General features: G+C 41.5%; 2 protein-coding genes across 2 annotated transcripts; both read right to left on the bottom strand.

Moving 5' to 3' along the window:
• Positions 1–3002: 3002 nt before the first annotated feature.
• CALHM2 (calcium homeostasis modulator family member 2) lies at positions 3003–10878 on the bottom strand. The gene is made up of 3 exons (XM_081912010.1): positions 10641–10878; positions 4972–5606; positions 3003–3553 (listed from the first exon to the last, which is right to left on the bottom strand). The coding sequence occupies exons 2-3, from the start codon at positions 5512–5514 to the stop codon at positions 3137–3139; spliced, it is 960 nt and encodes a 319-aa protein (XP_081768136.1). The 5' UTR covers positions 5515–5606; positions 10641–10878; the 3' UTR covers positions 3003–3136.
• Positions 10879–20537: 9659 nt separating this feature from the next.
• On the bottom strand, positions 20538–23395 carry CALHM1 (calcium homeostasis modulator 1; the record flags this gene model as incomplete). The annotated part of the gene is made up of 2 exons (XM_081912253.1): positions 22774–23395; positions 20538–20996 (listed from the first exon to the last, which is right to left on the bottom strand). The coding sequence occupies exons 1-2, from the start codon at positions 23320–23322 to the stop codon at positions 20538–20540; spliced, it is 1008 nt and encodes a 335-aa protein (XP_081768379.1). The 5' UTR covers positions 23323–23395.
• Positions 23396–24032: the final 637 nt, after the last annotated feature.

The raw sequence follows: 24032 nt of genomic DNA on the forward strand, positions 1-24032 counted from the left end.
CTATTCATTTTCAAAGGTGCAAGGAATACTTCTGGTGTCTGTCTTCTGCCAGTATTCTAGGGTGTGTCTCCTGGCTTGTCTCATTAGATTCATTCTCACATACATACATACAGTCTACCATAAATCTGACTTAAGAGAGAACTATTGGTTATGCCAATATGCAAGAGTTAGAGTTACCCATTGATGCTGTACTTTATGAATATATTCCTAGAAAATTATGCCAGGGCTGTTTTCCAGCCCTTATTTTAAAATGGCACATATACTTGACACCTAAGCACGATGTAAAAATAGCAGGTGAGAATGGTCCTCTGATATCTGATTTGTCATATAGCCATGACCCAAATTAGAAACACTTTCCAAGGCAAAACTCTAATTTTTCTTCTACACTTTCTATCCTATATCTGCATTGCACAGAATCCAGAGAATGTAATTTATTTAACTGGTGAATAGAAAAAGTCCTAGCCGCCTAGTGAATAACGTAGGGGTAATGTCTCACATCCCTTCTCTTAATGTTTAGCAGCTGTACATCATTGTCCCTTCTCTTTTACATCCCATTTGTTACTGCTTCCATCCCCTTTTTGCCCACTTGATCCTTATCAAAAGCTTTGCAATAATACAATTGGGATAAGCAGAATATATTTTACAAACAACACAGAACTGATGTAAAATCATCAGATCACCTGATTAATTCAAGGGGCAAGATCTCTTCTGATTATTTACACAGAACTGACCTGGAAAAGCAGGCATAACCCATCCCTTTATATGCTTTCCAGCAGTGGGGTTTAGTAAGCCAGGGAAAGTGAGTTGCAATGCCTATAGATTTTGGTATGTGACAGACACATGTGAGACTAATGTTAGATTTCTTCACAGAACCATAATGGTTTAATGTTACAATTCCACATAAAACTTGTGAATGTCTTGAATGCCCAAGAAAACTAGAGATGCGGATGTTAAGTCACTTGAAAGGTGACTGTTGCAGCATTTACTGGAACCATGAAAAATGACAAAACATACATTGGATCATGTTGTTTATACAGTCCATGTGGTTTGTGCCATATTTGAATAAGGAAGACCATAAAAGCCATGAGAAATTATAACAGCGTTTAGAAAGAGCCGTGGAGTGAAAAAACAAAAAATCAAATTACAGTACATGATACCGGACTTCTTATAGGGTCCCTCAGCCAGGAAAAGGAAGGTCTTCAGGTCTTCTGTTCATCTTAGTGTGGCTTAAAACTCCAAGCAGGAATCAAATTCTGATTATGGTTTTTGCTGAGGATACTAAATGTTCATACCTTGCAAAAGGTAGAATATGTCATGGATAGAATCATAGATTTGGAAGAGACCACAAGGGCCATCGATTCCAACCCCCTGCCAAGCAGGAAACACCATCAGAGCACTCCTGACATATGGTTGTCAAGCCTCTGCTTAAAGACCTCCAAAGAAGGAGACCACCACACTCCTTGGCAGCAAATTCCACTGTCGAACAGCTCTTACTGTCAGGAAGTTCTTCCTAATGTTTAGGTGGAATTCTTCTTTCTTGTAGTTTGGATCCATTGCTCCGTGTCCGCTTCTCTGTAGCAGCAGAAAACAACCTTTCTCCCTCCTCTATGTGACATCCTTTTATATTTTTGAACATGGCTATCATATCACCCCTTAACCTGTGCGCCTCTAGATATTGTTAGACTGCAACTCCCATAATCTGACCATTGGCCATGCTGGCTAGAGCTGATTGGAACTGATATGGAGGCCGCCTATTAGCCATCCTGGAAATAAATAGAAGTGCTTTTCTGTATAGCAGCAATTCAGGTAATTAGATAAAATCCCTGATTTAATAATTTGGGGAGTCACCCTTTGGACAACAGACCCTTGAAGCAGGACCCTTTACCATACTCTACTCTCACCCAGAAACTTTTATTAAGAAAGGATAGCCCCCAAACTAAGATGAACCTTGTGACATTTTTGGTAATAGTAGCTCTTTGCTGGTAGACAGTTATTCAGAGACAATTGTGCTATCATCTGAAGTCCAGTACATGGGAAGGCATGTTCAAGAGTCCTAATGAGAAACGGGATCATAAAAGTGCAAACTGCAGAGTCTTGTCCATTAAATAAAATATTCCAGTCTAGGTCAGTTAGGTGGGTTTTTTTTAATCTTGTGGAGGAAATACAGGGCAGAGGCCACTCACAAAAACAGAATTCAGCCAATCCTATGGGTCCTAGCCCTGAATCTTGATAGGGAAGTAGGTTTCTGAGAGACTCCGCTGATAATTTCCTGTATTAGCAATCAGAAATTTGTTGCCTATCTCAGTGGTATCTCTGGATATGAACAGGATCTGTTCTGGAGCCCCGTTCACCTCTAGAAGCAAACGTAACTAGCGACGGCACATCTGGGCACACATGCGTTGCTTTTCGCCGCGCAAGCAGCGAAACCCGGAAGTAACGCACTCCATTACTTCCTGGTTGCTGCAGAGCACAACTCGAACACGCTCAACCCGAAGCGCATTCAACCCGAGGTATGACTGTACGTGTTTCCAGCCTACAGCATGCATCATCCCCTGATCATTGGCCATGCTGTGTGGGGTTGATGTGAGCTGGAGCTCAGCAGCCTCTGGGAGGACCACAGGTTCCCCACCCATACATATATATATGTATGTTTGAGCCCTCCTGGAGGAAGTGAAACAAAAGAAAGCTAAGGCACAGCTGCATGATGACATTATATTGTCTTCAAAATGAGGAGGAAAATAATCAGCAATTTTTGAGTAAGCAGAGCATCCAGTTCATTTCCTCTTCTTTCCATTGTATGTGAGAATACATCAGTGAGAGGCCTCTGGGTATCAGACCAGCTGTCCCCATCCAAGAGATTAGCTGCAATGTTTTCTTTTAGATTTATTATTCTCTTTGACTTGCAGTCCTGTGGTCTTAGTTTAGTAGTCCACAGTTCCAGACATTCTGCCGCTCCTTCAATTTCTGTTTCAAAATGTAGTCTTTTGGATGAACACTTGCAGCATAGATGTACCAAGAGCAGTGGTCACTCTTATAGTGCAGTTCATTCTATGCATGTGTACTCAGAAGTAAAACCTATTGAGTTCAATGGGACTTACTGCCAACAGGGAAATGTGTTTTAAGTCCACAGCTTCTGCTAGGTAGCTAAGAAGGCCATTTCCTGGCTGTCAGGACCTAAGCTGTTTCCAGTCACACCTTTGGCCCATTTATGGAGACGGCTATAGAGGGGGGAGCCGTTCTTCTCCCGATAGATATAGACCCCTGTGATGGCATCCCATTGTGGCCTGGGCTGAAGGGTTTCAACAGCAAATTCCTGCACCAACTCCTTCTCTTCCTTATCCAGACACACAAAGCCAAAGAAGTTTTTGACGTTGTTTGCAGCCACAACCTTCGAGTGTATCTCAGCAGTGCGCTGGAAGAGTTTGGCCTCGCTGGAGCGGTACAGATTCCAGTAGTCCTCCTGGCGGTAGCTGAGTGGTGAGCAGCAGTGTTTGAGGCACTTGGTGATGAACACAATAACTGCAACCGCACCAATGAGCATCCACCCAAACAGCTGAAAAGAAAGACAAATAAACCAATTAAAATTTGCATTCCCTTTAGGAGAAAGTAGGGTTCAAAAGGATATCCTTGGCTACCACACATTGCTTTGTATATAAATAGAAAAAATCCCACAGTTGGTAAAACTGGAAATTGCAAAAACCTAGTCATATACTTGGAAAAATACAGTATATCCTGGAACAGGGACCCACTGGATGGGGGCACATTTGAGACACTGAAACTGTCCTGGGCAGCAAAAAAAACATGTCACAAAAGGAAAAAGTGATGCTTTCCCAACATCCCCTAAAACAGGCATGTCCAACCAGTAGATCGCGATCTACCAGAAGATCCCTGGCTGATCCTGATAGATCGCGGGACCCCTATCGATCATGGGATTAAAAAAAAAATTACCAAAAGTTAACAAAAGTTGAAGAACTTCGGGCAATCCTCGCAAAAAAAAGCTGAAGAACTTCGGACAATCCACCCACCCCATGCATGCTCCCCCTCCAATGACTGGGTAGATCACTGCCAATTTTTTTATACTGGGAGTAGATCAGTCTCTTGGGAGTTGTACATGCCTGCCCTAAAACAAGCAAAGCACCTATAACACACACACCCCTGCCAAATCAGACAACCCTCCTCACAACAGGTATCCTTTCGAACCAAACAAATACCCCAAAACAAAAACAAACAATGGGGAGCAGCAGGGGGCCTTTGTGAATGTCAAGGAGTGTCTGAGGGTGCTATGTTGAGGGCCCCAGTTGTAGAGAAATATAAGAGGATTTAGTTTCCAGTGGCCAGACAGAGGCTGAAAATGAAGCAAAAGAGAGGACAGTTCAGTAGATTGTTGACCATTTAAGGTTGCAATCCAATGTTTTCTTACTGTGGGGTGAGCTTCACTGCACTGAGTGTAGCTGCTTCAAGTAATCATGCAAAGAACTGGGTTGCAAGGGTTTGTAGATCAGCCCCCACTGGGACAGCCACAGAATAAATTGAACTAACGTCTAAGCCTTGCCCAGAACAGCAAATGGGTGCAGAATCACACAGATCTAAAGAAAGCCCAGGGGCATGCTATCATACTATGATATCCTGAAAAACCAAAGTTCATACTATGATATGAATAATAACAGTAACTATGTACAATGATAATGGAGTAAAAGAAAAAGCAAACTCACTAGCAGAATGAAAGGAAAATAGTAATAAAGGGAATTACCATTAGTTAATCATATTAGTTGATGCAGGGGAAGTTAATAAAGAATCTAAAATGAACCTGTTTTAGGAATTTACAGATTATCAGGTATGTGTCATATCCTAATATACCAAAAGCACACATTTTGGAATGGAAAAATATGTTCTAAGCCCTTAATTATTCTTATTCCAAGCAGGAGGCAGCACTCCTTTGCTTCAGACGAACAAGTAAGTAAAATGCAATACCTGAGACTCATATTTTAATCGTCTTATAACCTCATCCTGAAATCTTGTCAAGTTTTGCGGCACATCTTTACAAGGGAACCTGGCCATGGTTTCTGCTCCATAGCCAGGTGGAAAATTATCCAGAGATGTAGGTTCTATGAATTCACTCAAGGCACAGACATAAGCCTCTCCACGAAGCAGTGAGATCACGGACCATGTAACAGGAGCAACTGCAGCCCGTCCCATGACAGAGCCAAAGATCAAGAAGTTGGCTGCTGCTGAAAAGTTCTTGGTTCCTCGTTTGTGGCATTCAGCTACCAAGTTCCAAGTGTGATTGTTCCAGATGACACCAATGACGAACAGGGCCAGAGCTGGTACACCAATGGCAGCCAGACCATAGATGTAGTTCCTGGCTGGGGAGCATGGACAATGGAAAGCAACCACAGAGAAAAGTTCTTGGCTTCCAACAGTGCCCAGAGCCACCAGGCCATTGAAAATCATCACATCTTTGCTCTTGAAGAAAAGTGAAAGGAAGCGGAAGTTTTCAGCAATGAAGGCAGCCATTTTGCTTTTCTGTATCCAGTTCAGATTTCAGTGTTCTGATGTGGAGTTGTCCGCAGCATCACGGAGTCTTGTTCTTCTCACCTTTCCATGGGCTGCAAAACAGAATAGTTACTAAACATTGGGAACTAAGCATTATCATGGTTGCTAAAGGTCAAGAGATACAATAATACATACTCTTATCTACTTAATAGCTACAATAATAATCCCATGCACACTATATTGTTTGCAATGTCTGCTGGATTTTGGTATACTTTTGGTATTTTCTTTACCTAGTACTATAAATTACATACCAAGTGTACTTGGTTGGTAGGTAGAATACTGTCTTATTTGAGCAGTGAATCTCTACTTCTAGCATTATTTTGAGATGTAATATCCTAAAAACAGCTAGTGTTTTAGGACAGAAACGTGTGTCAATTAAAACATGGGAATTTATGTTGCTTCATTACAAAATGTGCTGTCCTGTACTAGTACTATTCATTTTGATGATGACATTTAATAGAATCTTGGGGAAGTCATATTTCATTAGACTTAATGTAATTTTATTTATTTATGGCACAAATGTACTGTATTTTTTGCACCATAACACTCACTTTTTTCCTCCTAGAAAGTAAGGGGAAATGTCTGTGCGTGTTATGGAGGAAATGCCTACGGATGGCATGCTTACGGATTTTCCTCCTCTAAAAACTGTGTGCGTGTTATGGTCGGGTGCGTGTTATAGAGTGAAAAATACGGTATATACTGCTTAACATAAAAACACCATAGTGGTGCACAACATAAAAGCACAATATACCATAAACAGCATAAAAAATCAGTATAAACAGAAAGGTCTTAAGCAAGCGTCTAAAACTGAACACTGTTGATACTTGTCTGAAATCAGTAGGGAGTTCCACAAAGCACTGAATCTTCCTTGAAGTGTTCCTATTTATCTGCCAAAGTATAAAGGATGTATAATAAATGAAACAACTTTCTTCTGATCAGTCTGCCACTGTACCGGCTGCTTCCATTAATAATACTAGAAGATTAGAAAGGACTAGGCAGTCATGTACTTTAGTGAACAATCTGGCACTCCATTGCCTTTGAATCCGTAGCTGGACTTTTTATCTCACCGTACAAGAGAACACTCAAGCATGGCTTACCTTCACTTCTATGAGGCTTTAATGACCGACTGGAGTTTGAATTTTCAGTGAAGAAACACCATTATCAGAATAGAAAATGTGCTGCTGTTAATCTTAGGTTCTGTCCATGTGTTACTTTGCTACCAAATTTTCTGTGTGATCTTGAGACAGATGAATCCTCAGTTTTGTTGTACTTCCATTCACTAGTTCTGACCAGACTGTTGTTATGAACACAGGAGTATTTACATGAGTTTACTGTATTAGTGTGAACAGGTTGGACCAAATGAATGGCACTTGATGGATGGAATAATGAGGAACAAATAGTCATTGCCTGACTAATTTGAATCAATGGGAGGTACATGGAGTAATGAATTAATGGGAGCAACAATTCATTACCTTAGGTGACACAGCTGCATATCCTAGCAATTACGGCCACTCAGCAATGTGAATAATATATCTCCAAGCACCATCTAGTGATAGGTTTACTAATTGCACATTTGGGGCATTATACTTGTATGTATAAAAGTTTAATCCAGCATGTGCTTGAATGCCTCCTGCAAGATAGGGCTGGTCTGGAGGTACCCTAGGAATAGCAAGGTATCAGACCTTTCCTATCACCTGCTACCTGAGCTACTTAAATTATAGGCTGGCCCTACCATTAGGCAAAGTGAGGCAACTGCCTAAGGTGGCAGATGGAGGATGCCAGCGGCAGCTTCCTGGCTGTGCCTCATAAGGCCCCCGGCCAGTTCCTTCTGTCAGGAGGACAGAATTGTGTGTGCTACAAGGCCTGACATGGCCCTCCTAAGTTGGCCTTCTGAGATTTAGTGGAGTGTGCTATTCCATGACCAGCCTTGTGGTAAGATTTGGCTCTCAGTCCAGTTGGCTTCTGTACATAGAAAGGGCAGGAGGCGCTTGCTTAAGGCAGCAAATGTCTTGGGTTGGCCCTGCGTAAATTAGAGGTGCCAGAGATTGATCTTGAAACCTTCTGTATTCAAAACATCTGCTCTACTGCTGTACTATGGCCCCTTCCCAACATGAACATAATTAGTAATGATTTTTTCCTATGGACCCCAATATAAGGTTGCCATATGACTGGAATTTCCCAGACATACCAGGGATTTGGATGTCGGAAACTGTGTCCAGGCAGAAATCGCTTGAACGTCCAGGAAAATACAGATGTATGGCAACCCATGTCGTAAGTGTAGAATTTCCTTAAAAACCTCTCAAAAAACTCAACAACATTGACCCCTCCCCCCCAAAAAAACCAAAAATCAACAACTTTTGTGCCTGGATTTTTGAAATATGGGAACCCTGTCCCAATCTATCTTTCCATAACAGTTACAGCCAATTCAGTCCCCAACACTCTGCAGGCCTGAAACCTGATCCCTCCTCCTTTTCCTCACCATCCATAAATGCAGCTTAGGGCCAGGAGCAACAAATAAATAAAAAAAGTTACCCCACAAGTAACCATCTCTGTTATCCCTTCAGTCCTCCAAATGGATAATTCTAGATTCTCCTTCATACTATGGTAGGGTTTGTTTTGTTCCAATATGTGTCACTTTGTAGTTAAAGTGAATAATATCTGCCATTCTGTTGCTCATTTATTCAGAGGTGTTCCCCCACCCGCGAGTTGTTCTCACTCTGGTCTGGATTGCAGCATTTTGAAAAATGAATAATTTGAAGTCATTTCTAAACTAGGTTACTACCCTCTTCACCTTGAACTTCATATCATTTATAGTTAAACACTAGATCACTTTTCAACACAGAATCTTAGCGGATGCGGCTGTTTACTTCCCTCCACCCTCTCAGTCCATTTATCTGTTTACTGATTTTTAGTGTGTTACAAATCCACAAAGGACATGGCTTTTTATCAATGCCTGCTAAATTTTATTAAAATAAATCCCCTGTGTTCCTTAAGTATTATTTTGACACATTTCTGTTATCTAACACCCCCAGTGTCATCCTAGTTTCTTCACAGAATTTTATTGACTTTTTAATTTTTTTTTGTAATGTTCTCCTCAAGTTCTTTATTTGCTTGACTTACACATAGCTTGCCTGTGTGCTCCCCCCCGCCCCCCAGAGGGCAAGACTTCCACTTTTAAAAGGAAGCTTTCTTGCCTTTTATAGCTTCATTGACTCTTCTATTTTTAACCATTCTGTGTTCCTTTTGGACTTGTTTGTACCTTGTCTAAGCTGTGGTATTCATTGCATTTGAGGAGTCTCTGTTATAGTGTTGTGTTCTGACATAACCTCCAAGCTTGCTGAAAAGATATGGCACTTATAACAGTACCCTTTGGGTTTCTTTTACCAGTCCTCTTATTTGGGAAGCGTGTGATAAAATTAACAGAATGTGCAGTATTTTCTGATGTTTTTTTAAAAAACAAATACATATATGTTGCATTTCCTAGAATTATGTTCCCTGTTCCCAAATAACTTGACCGTGCTTGTGTTTTGCATCGAATAATAATAATAAGCGGGGGGGGGGGTTTCAGCTGGAACTCACTGGCACTCAGTTCCAGCACCTCTCAGGTGGGTGCCATTGCCATTATAAGAGAACAAGGGAGGTGTTCATGATGAGTTCCGACACCTCTTTTACTAGAAAAACAGCATTGATAATAAGCATTAAGTCAAACTGCCAGAGGAGGAAAGATGTGGTAGGTGTATGGTCTTCCAAGTCATGGACAGTCTCCCATCATGCCTTAAGTACAGCTAAAACCAATATGGGGCTGTAGCTTATGTTTTTAAAAATCTTGTAGGCATTTTTAGGTTGCAGTCCTATACCACATACCTGGGGGTAGGCCATGCTGAATTCAATGGAGCTTACTTTGTGGTCCTTGCAGCACCTGGTGCCGTCCAACTAAATATAATTTTCTCCTACGGATTTTAATTGGGCTTCATCAATGCAAGTCAATTAACACCTTAGTTTGCAAGTCTTATCAATTAAAGGATGTTTGTGGGCTTCCCATATGATTATGGTTGGCCACTGTGAAAACAGGATGTTGAACTTTGGGCAGGGCTTTTCTTATGTAAATGCTTTATGCATCTTCAGCCTGAGTACTTGCAGTACAGAAGATAGCAGAAAATAAAAATGATTATACAAGTGAGAGGAAGAACCAGGAAATTCCTTTCCATCTACTCATACACGTGCTTGAGTCATGCACTCTTGGGACTGAATCCACATTAATACTCTGAACTGAACTTCTATGCAGCAATTTTGGCACCTTAAATCTCTAATATATCTGAGAAGAGGCAGGTTGGGGTAGGGAAGTAGGGAAGACCGGCTTTCTCATTCCTTCTCTTTTTCCTTCTCTTTCCCTCCCTCCATTATAATCTTCAGGAAAATATAAAAACACTATTAACCTCCTGTTAATGCTGATGGAATCTATTACTCTTATACTTTATAGTGTAAGGTCACTTGCAACATAAATGCAAAAAATATATACGGCTGGCATCTCACGTGTCATCCTTGTGCCTGAGAGCCACACCCTTAGACCAAGGCCTGAATGTCAGAAACAGCCACACACATCAGTACATACACAGACCAACTACCCCACCCAGAGATTTGTAGATTCTTTTAACGTTCTTGTGCAGGGCTTGTTGAAATCGAAACAAAACAAAAGCACCACTTGAAATTGAAATATTGATAGAAGATGTGAAAGAACTGCTCACATAGCATAGCAGAGGACTATATAGTGCGTAAGCTATTGTGTGTAAACCAGTTGGGCTTGCTGCCAATTTGCTACCGCTGCACAAAAATAGTTTGAGAACTTTTTACGGTGGAAGCAAACAGGCGGCAAAACTGATCTTTTCTACTTCTCTAGCTCTGACATCTGGCAGCCCAGCAAACTTCTTTCTTGCTAATAATAGGAGAGGGGTGGTGGTGCTGGGATTGTTTTATTAAAAATAATAATCACAAGTAGATATATTTAGTGCATGTATTTGTTTTCAGAAAGCTCCAGGTTTCCCAAAATCAAAATGAAACTTGATGAGAGATAAAAAAAAGTTACTTACTTCTGCAGGTCACTGTATCAGTTTCCCGAGCCTCTTTTTAGCTGGCCACGTGGGTTTTGAATCTATTCCAGGAACATCTGGCTGCCCGGCACGTGAGGACAGAGAATGGGATCAGATGCAGAAATTGCCACTGACAGAAGAAAGAGTTAAAAAGTGTGAGTGTGCTGCTATCCAGCAGCTTCCTTTTGCTTGCAAAGGGCCTGGGTGGTGTAGTTTTTTTTGGGTTTTTTTGTTTAATTTTCATGTGCAAAGGGAGGGGAGAGGCTTCCGTCTGGGTGGGGATTGTAGAGGGAGGGAGGGAGGGAGAAAGAATTGGCCAGATTCATCCTCTTGCTGTCAAACAGAACACTGTGCCTTTAAGGAAAGGAGAAAAGCGTAGGGAAATGATAGGAAAAAAATGGTAGGGAAATTACTGGAAAAAATGAAACTCTTCATAACCAGATCAAGATGACTCATTCACAGAACAGGAAAAAAAACAAGCTTTGCCTTCAGCTGTCTGGGCTGTGAAAATAGGCACTGCAGTTTCTTCCCTGGCCCCCAAAATAATGCTTGCTCAAGAACAAAGGATTTTTGCCTTTACAAGATGATGCAGTTGGCGATATAGGTGCTGTTATGGTTACTTCACCATATTTTATAAGCTTTTCCTAGTAAAGTTCACGCTGCTCTAAGTAAGTACTGTAATTATGGTGAGATAAAACGCCACTGTCTTTAAAGCAAAGGGTGACTAAGAATCCATAATGCTGAGTGATGTCAGAAAGACGAGCAAGTGCTACACTGGGGTTTTCGTGTGTTGTTGCTGCTGTTTGCTGTGGTGACATTGATTACATGAGCATCACTGGACCCTTTTGGATCATACCTGTCATTACCTCCTTTTGTTGAGTCCCCAACGGCTAACTCTCAAGCCCGCAGGCATCTACTAGGGAGCAGGCCTTTTTCAGCTGAGGAGACAACTTCATGGAATGCCTTCTCCAAGGAGGACCATATCAGTTTGGGCCTTCAGTCACCAAGACAAATTCTGGCTCTTTGTTCCTGTTTGGTTTGTTTTTGTCCCATTGTCTTGTTTTATGAGCTCCTGCTGCAATGTGGTGATACAATAATGATGTGGTATATTTATTTCACTGTTTTTTTGAAGTTTTTTTGTGTGTGGCCATTTGGGGTTTTATATGTATCAGCCATCATGGGCTGTGCAAGATCCAGCTGCCCACTCCCACTCCCAGGTTTTAGAGAATCTCAGTGGGAGGCATTGTCTGGCAGCTGCCAAATGGCAGCAAGGGAAGACTTGCCTTCATCCTGGGCTTGCATGATGACACTAAGGACGACCGATGCCAGGTGGCAGGAAATGCCACTGAATAATGTGTCAGCACAGGGACATTTCTGTTTCTGGTACTACATTTGGATATCATTTTATTGTGAGAAATTTTTGTAAGACTACTTGAGCACCTTTCAGGGCTAAAAAGCGGGCTGTAAGGCTTCTTATGCTGCTGTAACAGGACTCTCCTCCCTCCTCTCCCTCTTGCATGTACCACCCCCCAAATCTGCTCCAAAACAAACTTGGACACACAGAGGGAAGAGAGGGGAGGAAGTCCTTGTGCTGATAGGACAATTTCTTAGCACTACATTGGATAAAACTCTAAGTATTCCAAACAAATGATAGATTTTGATGTTTCGTGTAAGCCTCTTTGGGTTCATTTCTTTTAAAAAGAAAATCAGGGTATTTTAAAATACATATCCATCCCCAACCTAGCTATACATTTTCTCTCCTTTTCTCTCTTGCTTTCTATTCTTGATTCTGTATCATTATTTCTGTTCTGATATTTATTTATTTTTGCAATGCAGACTTCTAATAGAAAGGTTTTCCATTGGGAGTAAGGCTAGTCCCCTGTCCTTTCTATTAATTGGGGACAGGAGTATCATCCACAGCAGATGGTTAGCCATCTGCAGTGTTGAAGCTACCAGAAACCACCACCTGTCTGAAAGGACTATTTACCTTCCTTGTGGCAACATACTAACATAGCTACTCTTCTGGAATTTTATTTTAATGGATTGCCTATTATTTCAGCTGGTGTACACAACTATGCCATAGGCAGGAAGCCCTGCTCTACAAATAGAGGGAACTTTGTAATGGCATAACTGAGTAAGAAATATTCAGAAGTCACATACACTTACAATGCACATCTGAGTTCTGAAGTGCAGAAGGGTTAGGAAATGTCATTCTTCCAGTCTCTAGCATGAATTCAAGCCCCAAGGAAACCAAATAGTTCATCCCAATTTAGCATGGGCTTTAAGTGTTTCCAGGTTTGACTGCTTGGGCAGGCTACATGGTTCTCAGCCTTTGTGCTCTCTGATTCTAATTCAAAGTGTTGGTACTGACCTTTTAAGCCCTAAACGGCCTTGGTGCTGTATACCTGAAGGAGCGTCTCCACCCCCATCATTCAGCCCGGACACTGAGGTCCAGCACCGAGGGCCTTCTGGCGCTTCTCTCACTGTGAGATTTGGGACTCAAGCAGTCATCTAGTCCAGGGATGTCCAACTGGTCGACCCCACAGTGGAGTTAAAGTCTTCACCCCCAGCTTTCGTCACTCTTTTCCTCTGTTGTGTCAAATGCTTATGTAGTCGGCACGTTAGGAAAATGAAAGTAGCTGTTACTGCTGTGTCAATGTTGTAATAGGTGTGCGATGTCCCGTCCCCCCAAAATAAAGCTAACAATGCTAGATTAGCTTTTCCTCCCTAAAAAAAGCTCAACAACTTTGGCTTTGCCCCCTTGCCCCCCCTAAAAATGCTCAACAACTTTGACTCCCCCCTCTCTCTTGGGAGTTGGACATGCCTGATAGTCCAACTCCCTGCAATGTGTGTTTGAAGACTGTTTACCTGGCCACAACCTCTGCTGAATCAGGTCTTGGTTCCAGTTCTTAGTACTTATAGCCCTGATCTGACTGCTTGTCTGGTTCTGAAATCTGGCATACTGTTATGTCTGTCTCAAGTGCCATCTGCAGACTCACTGCAGCTTTGCACCCAGCTCCTGTCCTTATTCTGGAGTTTCAGCTCTTGTGTCCTTGGCTGTGGTCCAGTGTTGACAGTGAATGGCAGGACCCATAAGACAATTGGGCACGTCCACTGGGACTGATGGGAATTGTAGTCCAGCAACATCTGGAGAGCCACATGTCCCCCATCCCTCACTTAGTTGAGCTGCTGCACTGTGCCCCGGTGTTGAATTCCTGTTTACCCTTCAAAATGTACTTAAATATAATCCCTCGCGGTGGCTCCTTTTATAACTGAACTAACCAGTTTTCAGATTTCATATGCGCAGCTCTCATGCTTGATGCCCACCTCCTCATGTTGCTTATGCTCTTCCCTCTTTCTTTTCTTAGCCACTAATATCCACGTGGCAAGCTTTGAGACTACAAGCGCAGGAAACAGACAGGATGTGCATAGTCAAATCTATTAGTGAGTAGTGCCAGAGTGAGCTGTTGGAAGGGAGAAGCTGGCACTGAGAGGACCCACTATTCAGGCCGTGTTCTGGAGACAGAGCATGATGAAGCACAAAACATAACAGAACTGGCCATACCTTCAGGCAGTTAAAGGCAGCCACTCCAGACAGATGGATTAATGAATCATGAAAGAACAGCAATTGCCATGTTTGAAGTTTTGGCTTTTGCTTACTGTCATAGTACTTGTGGGTATTAAGCACTGTGACTAAGGATCAGCAAATCTGTCAGTTTCCTTTTATCTCCCCCCGCCCCCGCTCCCAATCTTAAATTCGGTTTTTTAAATTCACCAGCATTTTAGTGTAAGTTCCTCCTAATATTTCTGTGTGCAATTTTGCCTATTATGCACATTTTTTCAAAGCAATTCTCCCTAACGAAATGCTTTTTGAAATTTATTTTCACTAATACATATGTTTTTATGCACAGTTTACGTTAGTATAGGTACATATTTTTGCACATAAAATCTGACTGGAGATGCATTGCAAAATTTGGAGAAGTGTGGATGTTAAGGAGTGACAGTGTTTCATATTGTTTCAGAAAGTGCAAATTAGGTGGGTTCAGCTTTAAAAGTGAACTGAATGTGATTTCTCCCCTATTGCCAAATGTTACTTGGGACAGATACCATTTGGTGTTTCGCTACAGGCAGCAAAATCTTTTGAGCTGGGCCTGAAGCATTGTAACAGGGAATGAAGGGAGTATGAAGGCTGCATTGTGGAGATGGGCAACTCATTGGATGGAGAAAGCAAGGCAGAGAGAGCAAGGCAATCTGTGTGATGGAAAAAGATGAAATAAAGGGTTGTTCCAGGCCTGTGTGTCTCATAAGAAGGACAGGTCTAATTAATTGTTGGCAGTTAGCAGTTAATCTCTGTGACAAAGGAAGCACATAGTAAAGAAAAGGAAATGGTGAGTAAGAAGTGATTTTCAACTAAATTTAACAGTGCTTACTGAATGGAATCTGGAGTTGTTCTCTAAACTGTATTTATTTTTCTTTAAGTATATATGCCAGGGCACATCCTGCTTGCTCCTGAGTGGGGAGGTGTACAGGAAACTCAAGAGCTGTTCCAGCCATTCAAGTGGAGAAAATGCATACATAGGCAGGGGGGCTTCAGGGTCTGCCCTTAAGTCCTAGTCACATTATTTTCAATGTCTGGAAGGGTCTATTTGTGTGTACAATTGAGATCCCTGTCCCCATCACCTAAGCACAATTGTTCTACATAAACAGACGTACTGAAAAGAGTCAATGATTTTGGTTTGAAAGAGAGGTTTGCACTACCCTCCAAAACATGTGCTTCCCAGTTCTACAAGTCTCACCATTTCATTGTTCCTGTCTGCATTTCCCATGGCAGCAACTGACAACCAGAGAGAGAACCAAGCACTGTAACAATCAAAGACACTCAGATCCCAAGGACAGCGGGATACAGTGCTGCAGATAAGATTTACAGTAGTGATGGGGAACCTGTGGTTCTCCAGGCATTGTTTGATGACAACTCCCAGCATCCCTAACTGTTGACCATCTTGGCTGGGGCTGATAAGAGTTGGAGTCCAACAACCTCTGGAAGGTCATAGGGTCTCTGTCCTTGATATACAGGCTCCAGAACATTTGGGAATAAATAAGGAAGGCTTTTGCTCTTCAGTTTCAGAGAAAAACTGATACTGGTTCCCAGGGGCAGGGAATCATGTGTAAAGTACTCCCCTCTCCTCACTTGTGTATAATTAATATGCATATTTGCCATACTGGTGTCTAGCTATAAATATAAATCAGATAAAGGACCTATACAAAGGGAACTAGCAGCACAATTGTTTAGTTGTGTGCCACCCCAATCTCTCAGCAGTGCGAGATTCCAGGGGTTCCAGACACTTACCCAGGGTTCGTGTTTCCTTTTGGAAATGAGGCACATTGGGGACTGTAGTGTCTTTATGATATATGGTTTAATTACACATATATACAACTTGAGTCTACAATGGAGGGGTTCACAGTATTAACACTCCAGAAGGGTCTTGTTTCTCCTGTAGCCGCAGCACTAGATTTAAACGGGCATCAAACATTGCTCTGTCTCAGCCTTCTCCCAGCTTGCTGCTTTACATCTGGCCTTCATCCCTGCAATTTTTCACTCTTTCCAATTATCAAGTTGAGGGAGGGGCCTCACCCATTTGCCCTCTCCCACAGAGCTCCTTCCTTTGTTCTCCTTACACCTTCCAGGAGGCTAGCTTTGCTATTCCAGGAATTAGAAGGCTTGATTTGATTTTAACACTTGCTGGATCCAGAGATTAGAGGGTTCCGGCATACAGTTCAACACCCCAAACTCATAACACTATACAAATCCTATTCAGACAAATTCATGGGTAAGTGAGCACAGGATTGCAGCCTAAAAGAAAACAAAGAACACCTATCAATTCTCCATTATTATTATTTTTTGAAACAGGCAAAATATTTATTTATTAAATTAAGTTTATACCCCACCCTTCCCCCCATAGGAGCCCAGATATTGGGAGGAAGAATGTGCTATCACAACTCCCAAAACTGATGCCTGGTTACCACATGGGGAGCCAACCAGGCAGCAACTGGCACAAAATACTTCCGTTGCAAACAGGAAGAACAGGTTTTCCTAAAACTTGATATTTAACTTAGATATTTAACAGCAGAATGCAGTGAATATGCATAGGATGCACAGCAAATAACAACATGCTGCATTTTTTCTATTATATGGACTTGTAGTTTGTTAGTATGTTTTGGGTATTGTGGGTGCCACCTAAAAAAAATTAATTAAAAAAAATTAAACCTGCATAAGTTTAAGATTAAAACATTTAGAAGGTTTTTTTTTAATAAAAAAATATTAAAAACAAACTACTGAGATGCCATAATTTCAAAAGCTATTATGGTTAAATTAATATAACTTAGTTTTGCTTGGTAAGTAAAACTTGGTAAGTAAAATGTTAGCATTACCTGACATTTTCAGAAGGTAAAATTAAAATTCTTTGTTTTTCTGAAAACAGTTTATGTGCTTCTTTATCAAACATAGATTTACCAAGCTAAATATTGTCCAATCACAACAATAATAGATTTGGATTCCGCACACCCAAAAACATAATTAGGACCCCACATTGGATTCACCCTACTGTGAGGGCTTCCATATCTACATATTGTCACTTGAAGCTGCAGTCACACATTCTAAATGTGCATGCGTAAACTCACCTTCCTGTGCTTTGTGCTTTCCTGTAGTACCTGCTGAACCTGTACAAGTGTAAGCTAGTAGGTCATTATAAAGAGTACAGCTCTTGATAGTCCCAGAACAAAGGAACACACTATCCCATCTGGAAGCCAGAGGAGCTAGGGCAGAGCCAGCCATGTGGCCCTGTTGTATGATTAGCCCCTACAAGTGAGGCAGAGTGCAGCAATGACCTCAGGTGGCAGATACTAGTGGGGGCGGGGAGAGGAGCATCCCTCCAGCCATTCTACTCTGTTGGAGATTAGAACTATGTGTGTCACAGGGTTGTTGTACAATTGCTAAACAAGCCATCTGTCCTCGGAGCATGTGGGGATGTTATCCCATTGCCAGTGTTGACTGTTCAAGTGCCAGAACAGCCAACTTCTGTACTTTGAATGGGATGGGGCAGAAATTTGGTCTGATCCACATTAAGATCCACTCTTTCTGAAACAATATGTGAACCGAAATGCAGCTATACCCTGAAATTCACACTTCTCCAAATTTTGTGATGCAATTCTCCAAACTGAAATGTGTACAAAAGTACACATATTAGGGAATAGTGTGTATAAAAATGCGTATTTTAGGGGAAACAGCATTCAAAAGTGCACTATATTGCTTGCAAAAATGTATATAGTGGCCAATATGTGTATGTTAGCATTTTAGTGCACATTGCTCCTCTATGATTCTCATGAAGGCTATTACATTTTTAAAAATGCAAAATAATACAAACTGGATTTGGAGTGGAAAAATGTGAGACATTGAGAGAAACTGAAATTAACAGGTTCATCCATCCCTAGATGGATGCATCATTCTGTATTTTGCCTCAGGCAGCAACACGTCTTGGGAGCAGCCCTGGCGATGAGGCAGCCGTGAAATTGATCAGAGCAGCAGCAGGAGAGGGAACACTTAATCTCTTCCTTCTCTCCAACCAGCCTGGGGTTGGGGTATATGTGGTCCTTTTAGCTTATTCCATACCGAGAAAACATCACCTCGGGGAGGTCAGTTTTCATTGGAAAGGGAGGCTATATTGAATGAGTTAAATACCTCATCTCCCCACCATTGCACTGATCAAAATTGCAACCTCTAGCAGCTATATTAAAGTAAAACCAAAAACTGTCAGGAGACTTCTTATATTCCTCCAGTATCTTACTTAGTTTGACACTCACTGAGATGATAAATCTGTACTACGTAAAAACAGAACAAAAAAAAGCAAAACTAGATGTCTCTCTCAGCTCTACATTAAAAACAGAGATGTCTAGAAGATGGCAAGGTTATTCCTCTTCTTCCTGATACCTAGTGTTCTGTGTCCAGGGATTTATTATTAAATCCCCCCTTTTCCGTTCAAGGTTAGAGCTGGCCTGAAGCATTTTGCTGCCTGAGGTGGAGCAGTAAAGGGCATATACATCCACCCCACCAGTCCAGGTGCATAACATCCAGGGCTGGTGAAATTATTTTGGCACATGCGGCAGAAAATCTCACCTCTCCTTGGCAGGAAAAATACAACAGCAATAAATTAGAAATAGCAGTTTGCTGTCATCTCAGAAACAGCTGCCTTGCTGTGCTTGACAATAGGGCTGGCCTTGCTGAATTCTTACAGCTAAGGAACTTACAGTGAGAAGTAAGCCTATGTCCTATCTAGATGATGGAGACTAGTAGGGTGCAAAGTGTGTACAATAGTAGTTAAATAAGCAAGAGCTGCAACCATTTCCCCTAGAGTCTAGGCCTTTACCTCTTTCCTCCACCACTACTGGTCACAACAAAAACATCATTCATCATCAAGCTAAAGAAAACTTGCTTTGCAAAGGCTACACTGAGCGACACATGACTTGACAAACCAGGAAGCACATAAATATAGACATGCCAGTGATGTCTGACATGTTGAATAGCCCTGCCCTTGCATCCTCCTCATTCCGATGCCAAGAGTAAGACTACTTTTTGTGGAATCCATTGAAGCTTCCACTGAACACTAGTTGAGAACATCACGAATGGGCACACTGGCCCAGCTTGCACATCACATTAAACCGTACTTAAAAACAAACTATGGTTTTTAATGTGAAGTGCAAACTGGATCATTAATTGGTCATATGATGCAGAGGGCTCTCTTGTCTATGAAAGCTAAGGTGTCACAAGACTCTGAATTATTTTTGCTGCAACAGATCAACATGGCTACTACTCTGAAAATTGTAATTGGTTTCTTAAATGGTTCAGAAGAAACATTTAGGTTAATGCAGCTGATGTTCTATGCTTATTAAAGGACAAGACATCTTGAAATTACCCCAGATCAGCTGCCAATTCATTTAGTTATGGGGCAGATAGTTAAGCTTAATTTGTAATATTTGAATGTGGCTCTTCCTTCTTTCAGTTAGTGGATTTATAATACTGTCCTTAAAACATACTCATTCATCTCTAATTCTGCATACCCTTCAACACATTTTCTTATCCTAAACAGATTTTGTCAGAGCATGTTGTACAAGTCAAAGCTAAACAAGTCTTATTTATATGATAAGGAGATAAGGGAAGAAACAGAGCCTTATAGCTGCTATGGTCAGGTATTTGTTGCTAGTTTATGGCGCCCTCTGGTGTATTTGAAATACTGCTTTTGTGCTTTTGGTTTGTGCCTAAAACATTCCTGCAAGTCTTGAAAACGTTGGTTTTGTTTTACTACCAACAGAAATGTACCCCTGTAAAGATAGTATTACCTGTTTTTAGTCTTTCCTTTACAATAAAATGAAACATCTGTTTTGTGCCTTTCACATACAATGAAGACTTAGCAGGTGGTTTTCATCTGAAGAAATTGGTAGAGATTTTTCAAATCAAAATGTGATGTTACTTGCTGCTGAGACAAATGGTCTATCCTTTAGAGTTTAGCAGGGAATAAATATCTTATTCAAACCAACAATGAACCACCTCATAGTTTTTGTTATATTATTTTTATCTCAGCAGTCATCCAATTTAAGGTGCCATCACCGTTTAGTCTTTCTGACATCTCTTTTCTTCTTGACAAAATCAACAGGTGAGCATTGTCCATGTTTATTTGTTCTATTCCATGCTAGTGTCCACAGAAAAGCTCGGGGGGGGGGGGAGACTTTTGGGCAGGTGTTCCGGATGCTCTCACAATGAATAGTTGAAGGATCTCCTTGATAAATGTGTGGTCCCAAGCCGTGATCTAAAGGGATATGTGCTTTCTGATTACTTCCACTCCGTCCTCAGACTTTGCTGTAATAGGTAGCATACTCTCTTTTAGGCGGCTGAGGGTGTGCGATTTCTCCTGCCCCACATTTCCCATTCTGGATCACCTCTTGGCTGAGGCACAAAGGGGGCTTACATTTGTGCCAGTTCTTCAGAATTTTGTTCATGGTCCCTTGATCCATGATACCCAGCAATTTTTCCTTCTCTTCTCCTGTTTCGGAAGGTGTCTTTTCCACAAAGGTTGCATGACCCATGCTTAGGTCCTTATTTGTGCCCTCAAAAAACTGCTGGATGCAAACCTTGGCAAAGCTTTTAGCATGTTCCGTGCAGGTCTCATCAAAGAGCTTGCGTTCGATGTCGATATAGTGAGACCAATACTTGCTCTTCAGGAATGCGGCTTGAGTAAAGCAGGGACGTAAGGAACGAACAAGGAATGCCAACAAGGTCATCAACAGCACAAAGGTCCAGCCCATTGCCTGAACGGGAAAACCAAACATCATACTATTATTAGGGAGGTGGTTGTGGGAGTGGGATAGAGAAATCTATGTAGTACACAATTGCAGTCATGATTATCAGTGGTCTTCCAGAATCTGTGGATATTGGGACTAGCAACCTCAAAAGATTGTGGGGCTGCTAGGCTCATGTCTCATCCATCAATGAGTGGATGATCCAGTTGTGTGAACTAACATCACAATCTACCTCATTGTACAATGGCAGTGATGTTTCCATATTTGTTTGCCAGATATAAATCCAATGAAAGCCCTGTGCTGTTATATTTGAAGCTCTTGAAATTGGGGGATCAAATGGAACCTGAACCAAAATCTAGACCAAATCTTTTAGTTTTCCTGAACCAGAACACAGTTCAATCCATTTTAACAGGGATGTGTTGGGGAGCAACTACACCAGGAATAAGGAATCTGTAACCTTCCTGATGTTGTTTGCCACCACTCCCATCAGCCCAACATGGCCAATGGTTAGGGATAATGAGAGTTGTGGTCCAACAACATCTAGAGGTCCACAGGTTCTCTATCCCTAAACTACAACACAGCATCTCCTATATTGCAGCAGTTACCTATGTCTTTGGCCTGTCTGGATAATAATTTTCTAAAAAGTATTGCATAAACAAATTATTTCCCCACTCCTAAATCCAGTATTTTTCCTCTTGGCTTTCTTTTTTTTTTTTAAAGGAGTACATTTTTGTCTCATGCTGAAACTGGCATGTCATTTCAGCAATACTAAGTAGAACCATTCAAACACAAAAGTATTTAGAATTGGGTTTTTTAATAGAATGAATTGATTATCTATAATGCCAAATTTAAAAACAGCAACAGTGCAACAAATATTGCATGATTAAAGAAAGTTCTGATTAAAGAAAGATCTGAATATTTATTCCAATACATTCTTAATGTTCAATACTAAGAAAAGCAGTGGTTATCCAACTAATACACAGCTGAGGAAGGGCTAACATTGCCAAGCAATGCCAAGGGGAAACAGAACAGTGGCAGCATCAGATTGGTGAGAACACAAGTGATCAAATCAGATTTTTAAAATGACTTTGACGTTGTTCCCAGGTGAAAACCTAGAGGGAATTTGCATCCTATTTAAGATGCAGAGAACAAATGCAGACTGAACGCAGTAAACAACAGGAAAGGACTGTATTGACCTGCCTGTTTTAGGTTGGGATCACTGGATATATTTGTCTGTATTTGCATTGCAAATGGAATATTTGGAAGCAGGGGAAGTTTAATTATAGGAGTTCATCCCTTCTTCTCTCACTTCCTTCTATAATCCATACTTCTTACCAAAAACAATGCATGGAATTATTACAGTAAGGAATCAAGCACTCTGTTTTGCAGAGTGCACCCTACATAAGCCCACTCTTTGAATGTGGAACTAGCACACATTGCAGCTCCAAATGTGTGCACACTTACCTGTGATTAAGGCCCACAATTTATGCTGTAAAAAGAATAAACTGCAATTGTAGCACGAGGAGTATATCCATTACATCACATTTTAAACATGTTTTCTATGAAGCGGGACCTCAAGAGAAGGAGGAAAAGTGTTGTGTTTCTTACCAGTAATAAAGAACTGCAGCATGCTGAAAAATGCTCAGAGTGCTTGCAGTGCATAGGAAATGATAGCATGATAAGTGCATATAAAGTCATATAAAAAGCCTGCCAGCTTTATAAGGGGTCTCTCCCATTCTCTACACCAAATTAACTTCAGCAAATCATGCAATCACTTTTTGCTTACCTGTGATATACAGCGCAGATACCTGGTTGCCACCTCTTTGGCAATAAGTTCCTGCCCCTTGTAGATGTCTGTGCAGGGAATCCGGGCCAGAATTCTCCTCAGTTCCTTCTCAGGTAGTTGGGTATAGCTCTGGTTCCCCAACTTATCTACAGGCACAAAGGTGCTGAAGGCACATATAAAGCACTCTCCATGCAACAGTGTGACTGAAATCCAAACAGCAGGAGCAATCATAGCCCGCTGTGCCATGGAGCAGAACATGTAACGCAGGACAGCCGGGTCTTTCTGCCTCTTCCCTGTGGGTCTTTTCCACTCTTCAGCCAACATGGAGACATTGTTATTCATCACAAAGCCCAGTAGAAACAAGACTAGGGGTGGCACAAACAGGATACCCATCCCATAGGCCAGGTTATAACCTGGTAGACATGGGCAGTTGAAGTCAAAAGCCACGTACATTTGTGCACTGGCAAGAGCCATGATGCCACATATGCCATTCATGAATGATTCCTGGTTGGACTGGAGGAACTGGAAGATCATACGGAATTTATCCATCGTTGTCACTTTATGCACACTCGCTTGCCCGAATGCAATCAGAAATTTGTTGCCCTTTTTATGGGGCAGAATTTAAAAACAACAACAAAAACCCTAATGCGTCTTGCCAATGTCACTTACTTTTTCAGTTTCTGCTCTTACACCAGCTTTTCAATTGCTCAGGCAACATGTCCCCCTCCCCCATTTATTCCTTGCCACTTCAGTACATTGACTTTGTTATCTTTACCTTATGAGTGAATCTCTACTCCTCCCAGGTTGACTTGGTGTGCATTGTATTCCCTCTTCTGAAAAGTTAATTGTGTGCCATTGTCAGGTATGTCATGGCTTAATACAGCGAACACTTCTTTCCTTGTGGGAGCCATCACATCTCTTATTTAAAAAACTCTTAAATCCCTGTGGTTGCCTATTTGTGGAGGCATGATTTCTTCTGAGGAGTTATTTGGAATCTGTTCTAGGCACTCTTTATTCATGACAGGAAAAGGATTCCTCTGGCTTCTGTTCATGCGCCTGCAAATGCCACATGCTCCTCCCACTGCCCTTAGAAAAACAAGGGAAAGCTGTGCCCCACCTTTGTAGGTTTACCTGGGGCGGGGGGGAGAGAGAAAGGAGAGTACCTATGCAAATATCACTGTGTGGGGTAGGAATGGAGGAGCAAGTCAACTCAGTTCACATTTAAAGTTTATTTTATTAATACAAGTTTCTCATGGCCA

This window comes from Podarcis melisellensis (genome assembly GCF_964234715.1).
Source record: "Podarcis melisellensis genome assembly, chromosome: 5".
NCBI classification, from domain to species: domain Eukaryota; kingdom Metazoa; phylum Chordata; class Lepidosauria; order Squamata; family Lacertidae; genus Podarcis; species Podarcis melisellensis.

Bases quoted from the DNA above. Each gene is read 5' to 3' on its own strand.
- CALHM2 (XM_081912010.1), bottom strand. From the start codon at position 5,514: ATGGCTGCCTTCATTGCTGAAAACTTCCGCTTCCTTTCACTTTTCTTC. The intron at 3,554-4,971 runs GTATTGCATTTT...CTTTCTTTTCAG, and splicing joins GATTAAAATATGAGTCTCAG to CTGTTTGGGTGGATGCTCAT.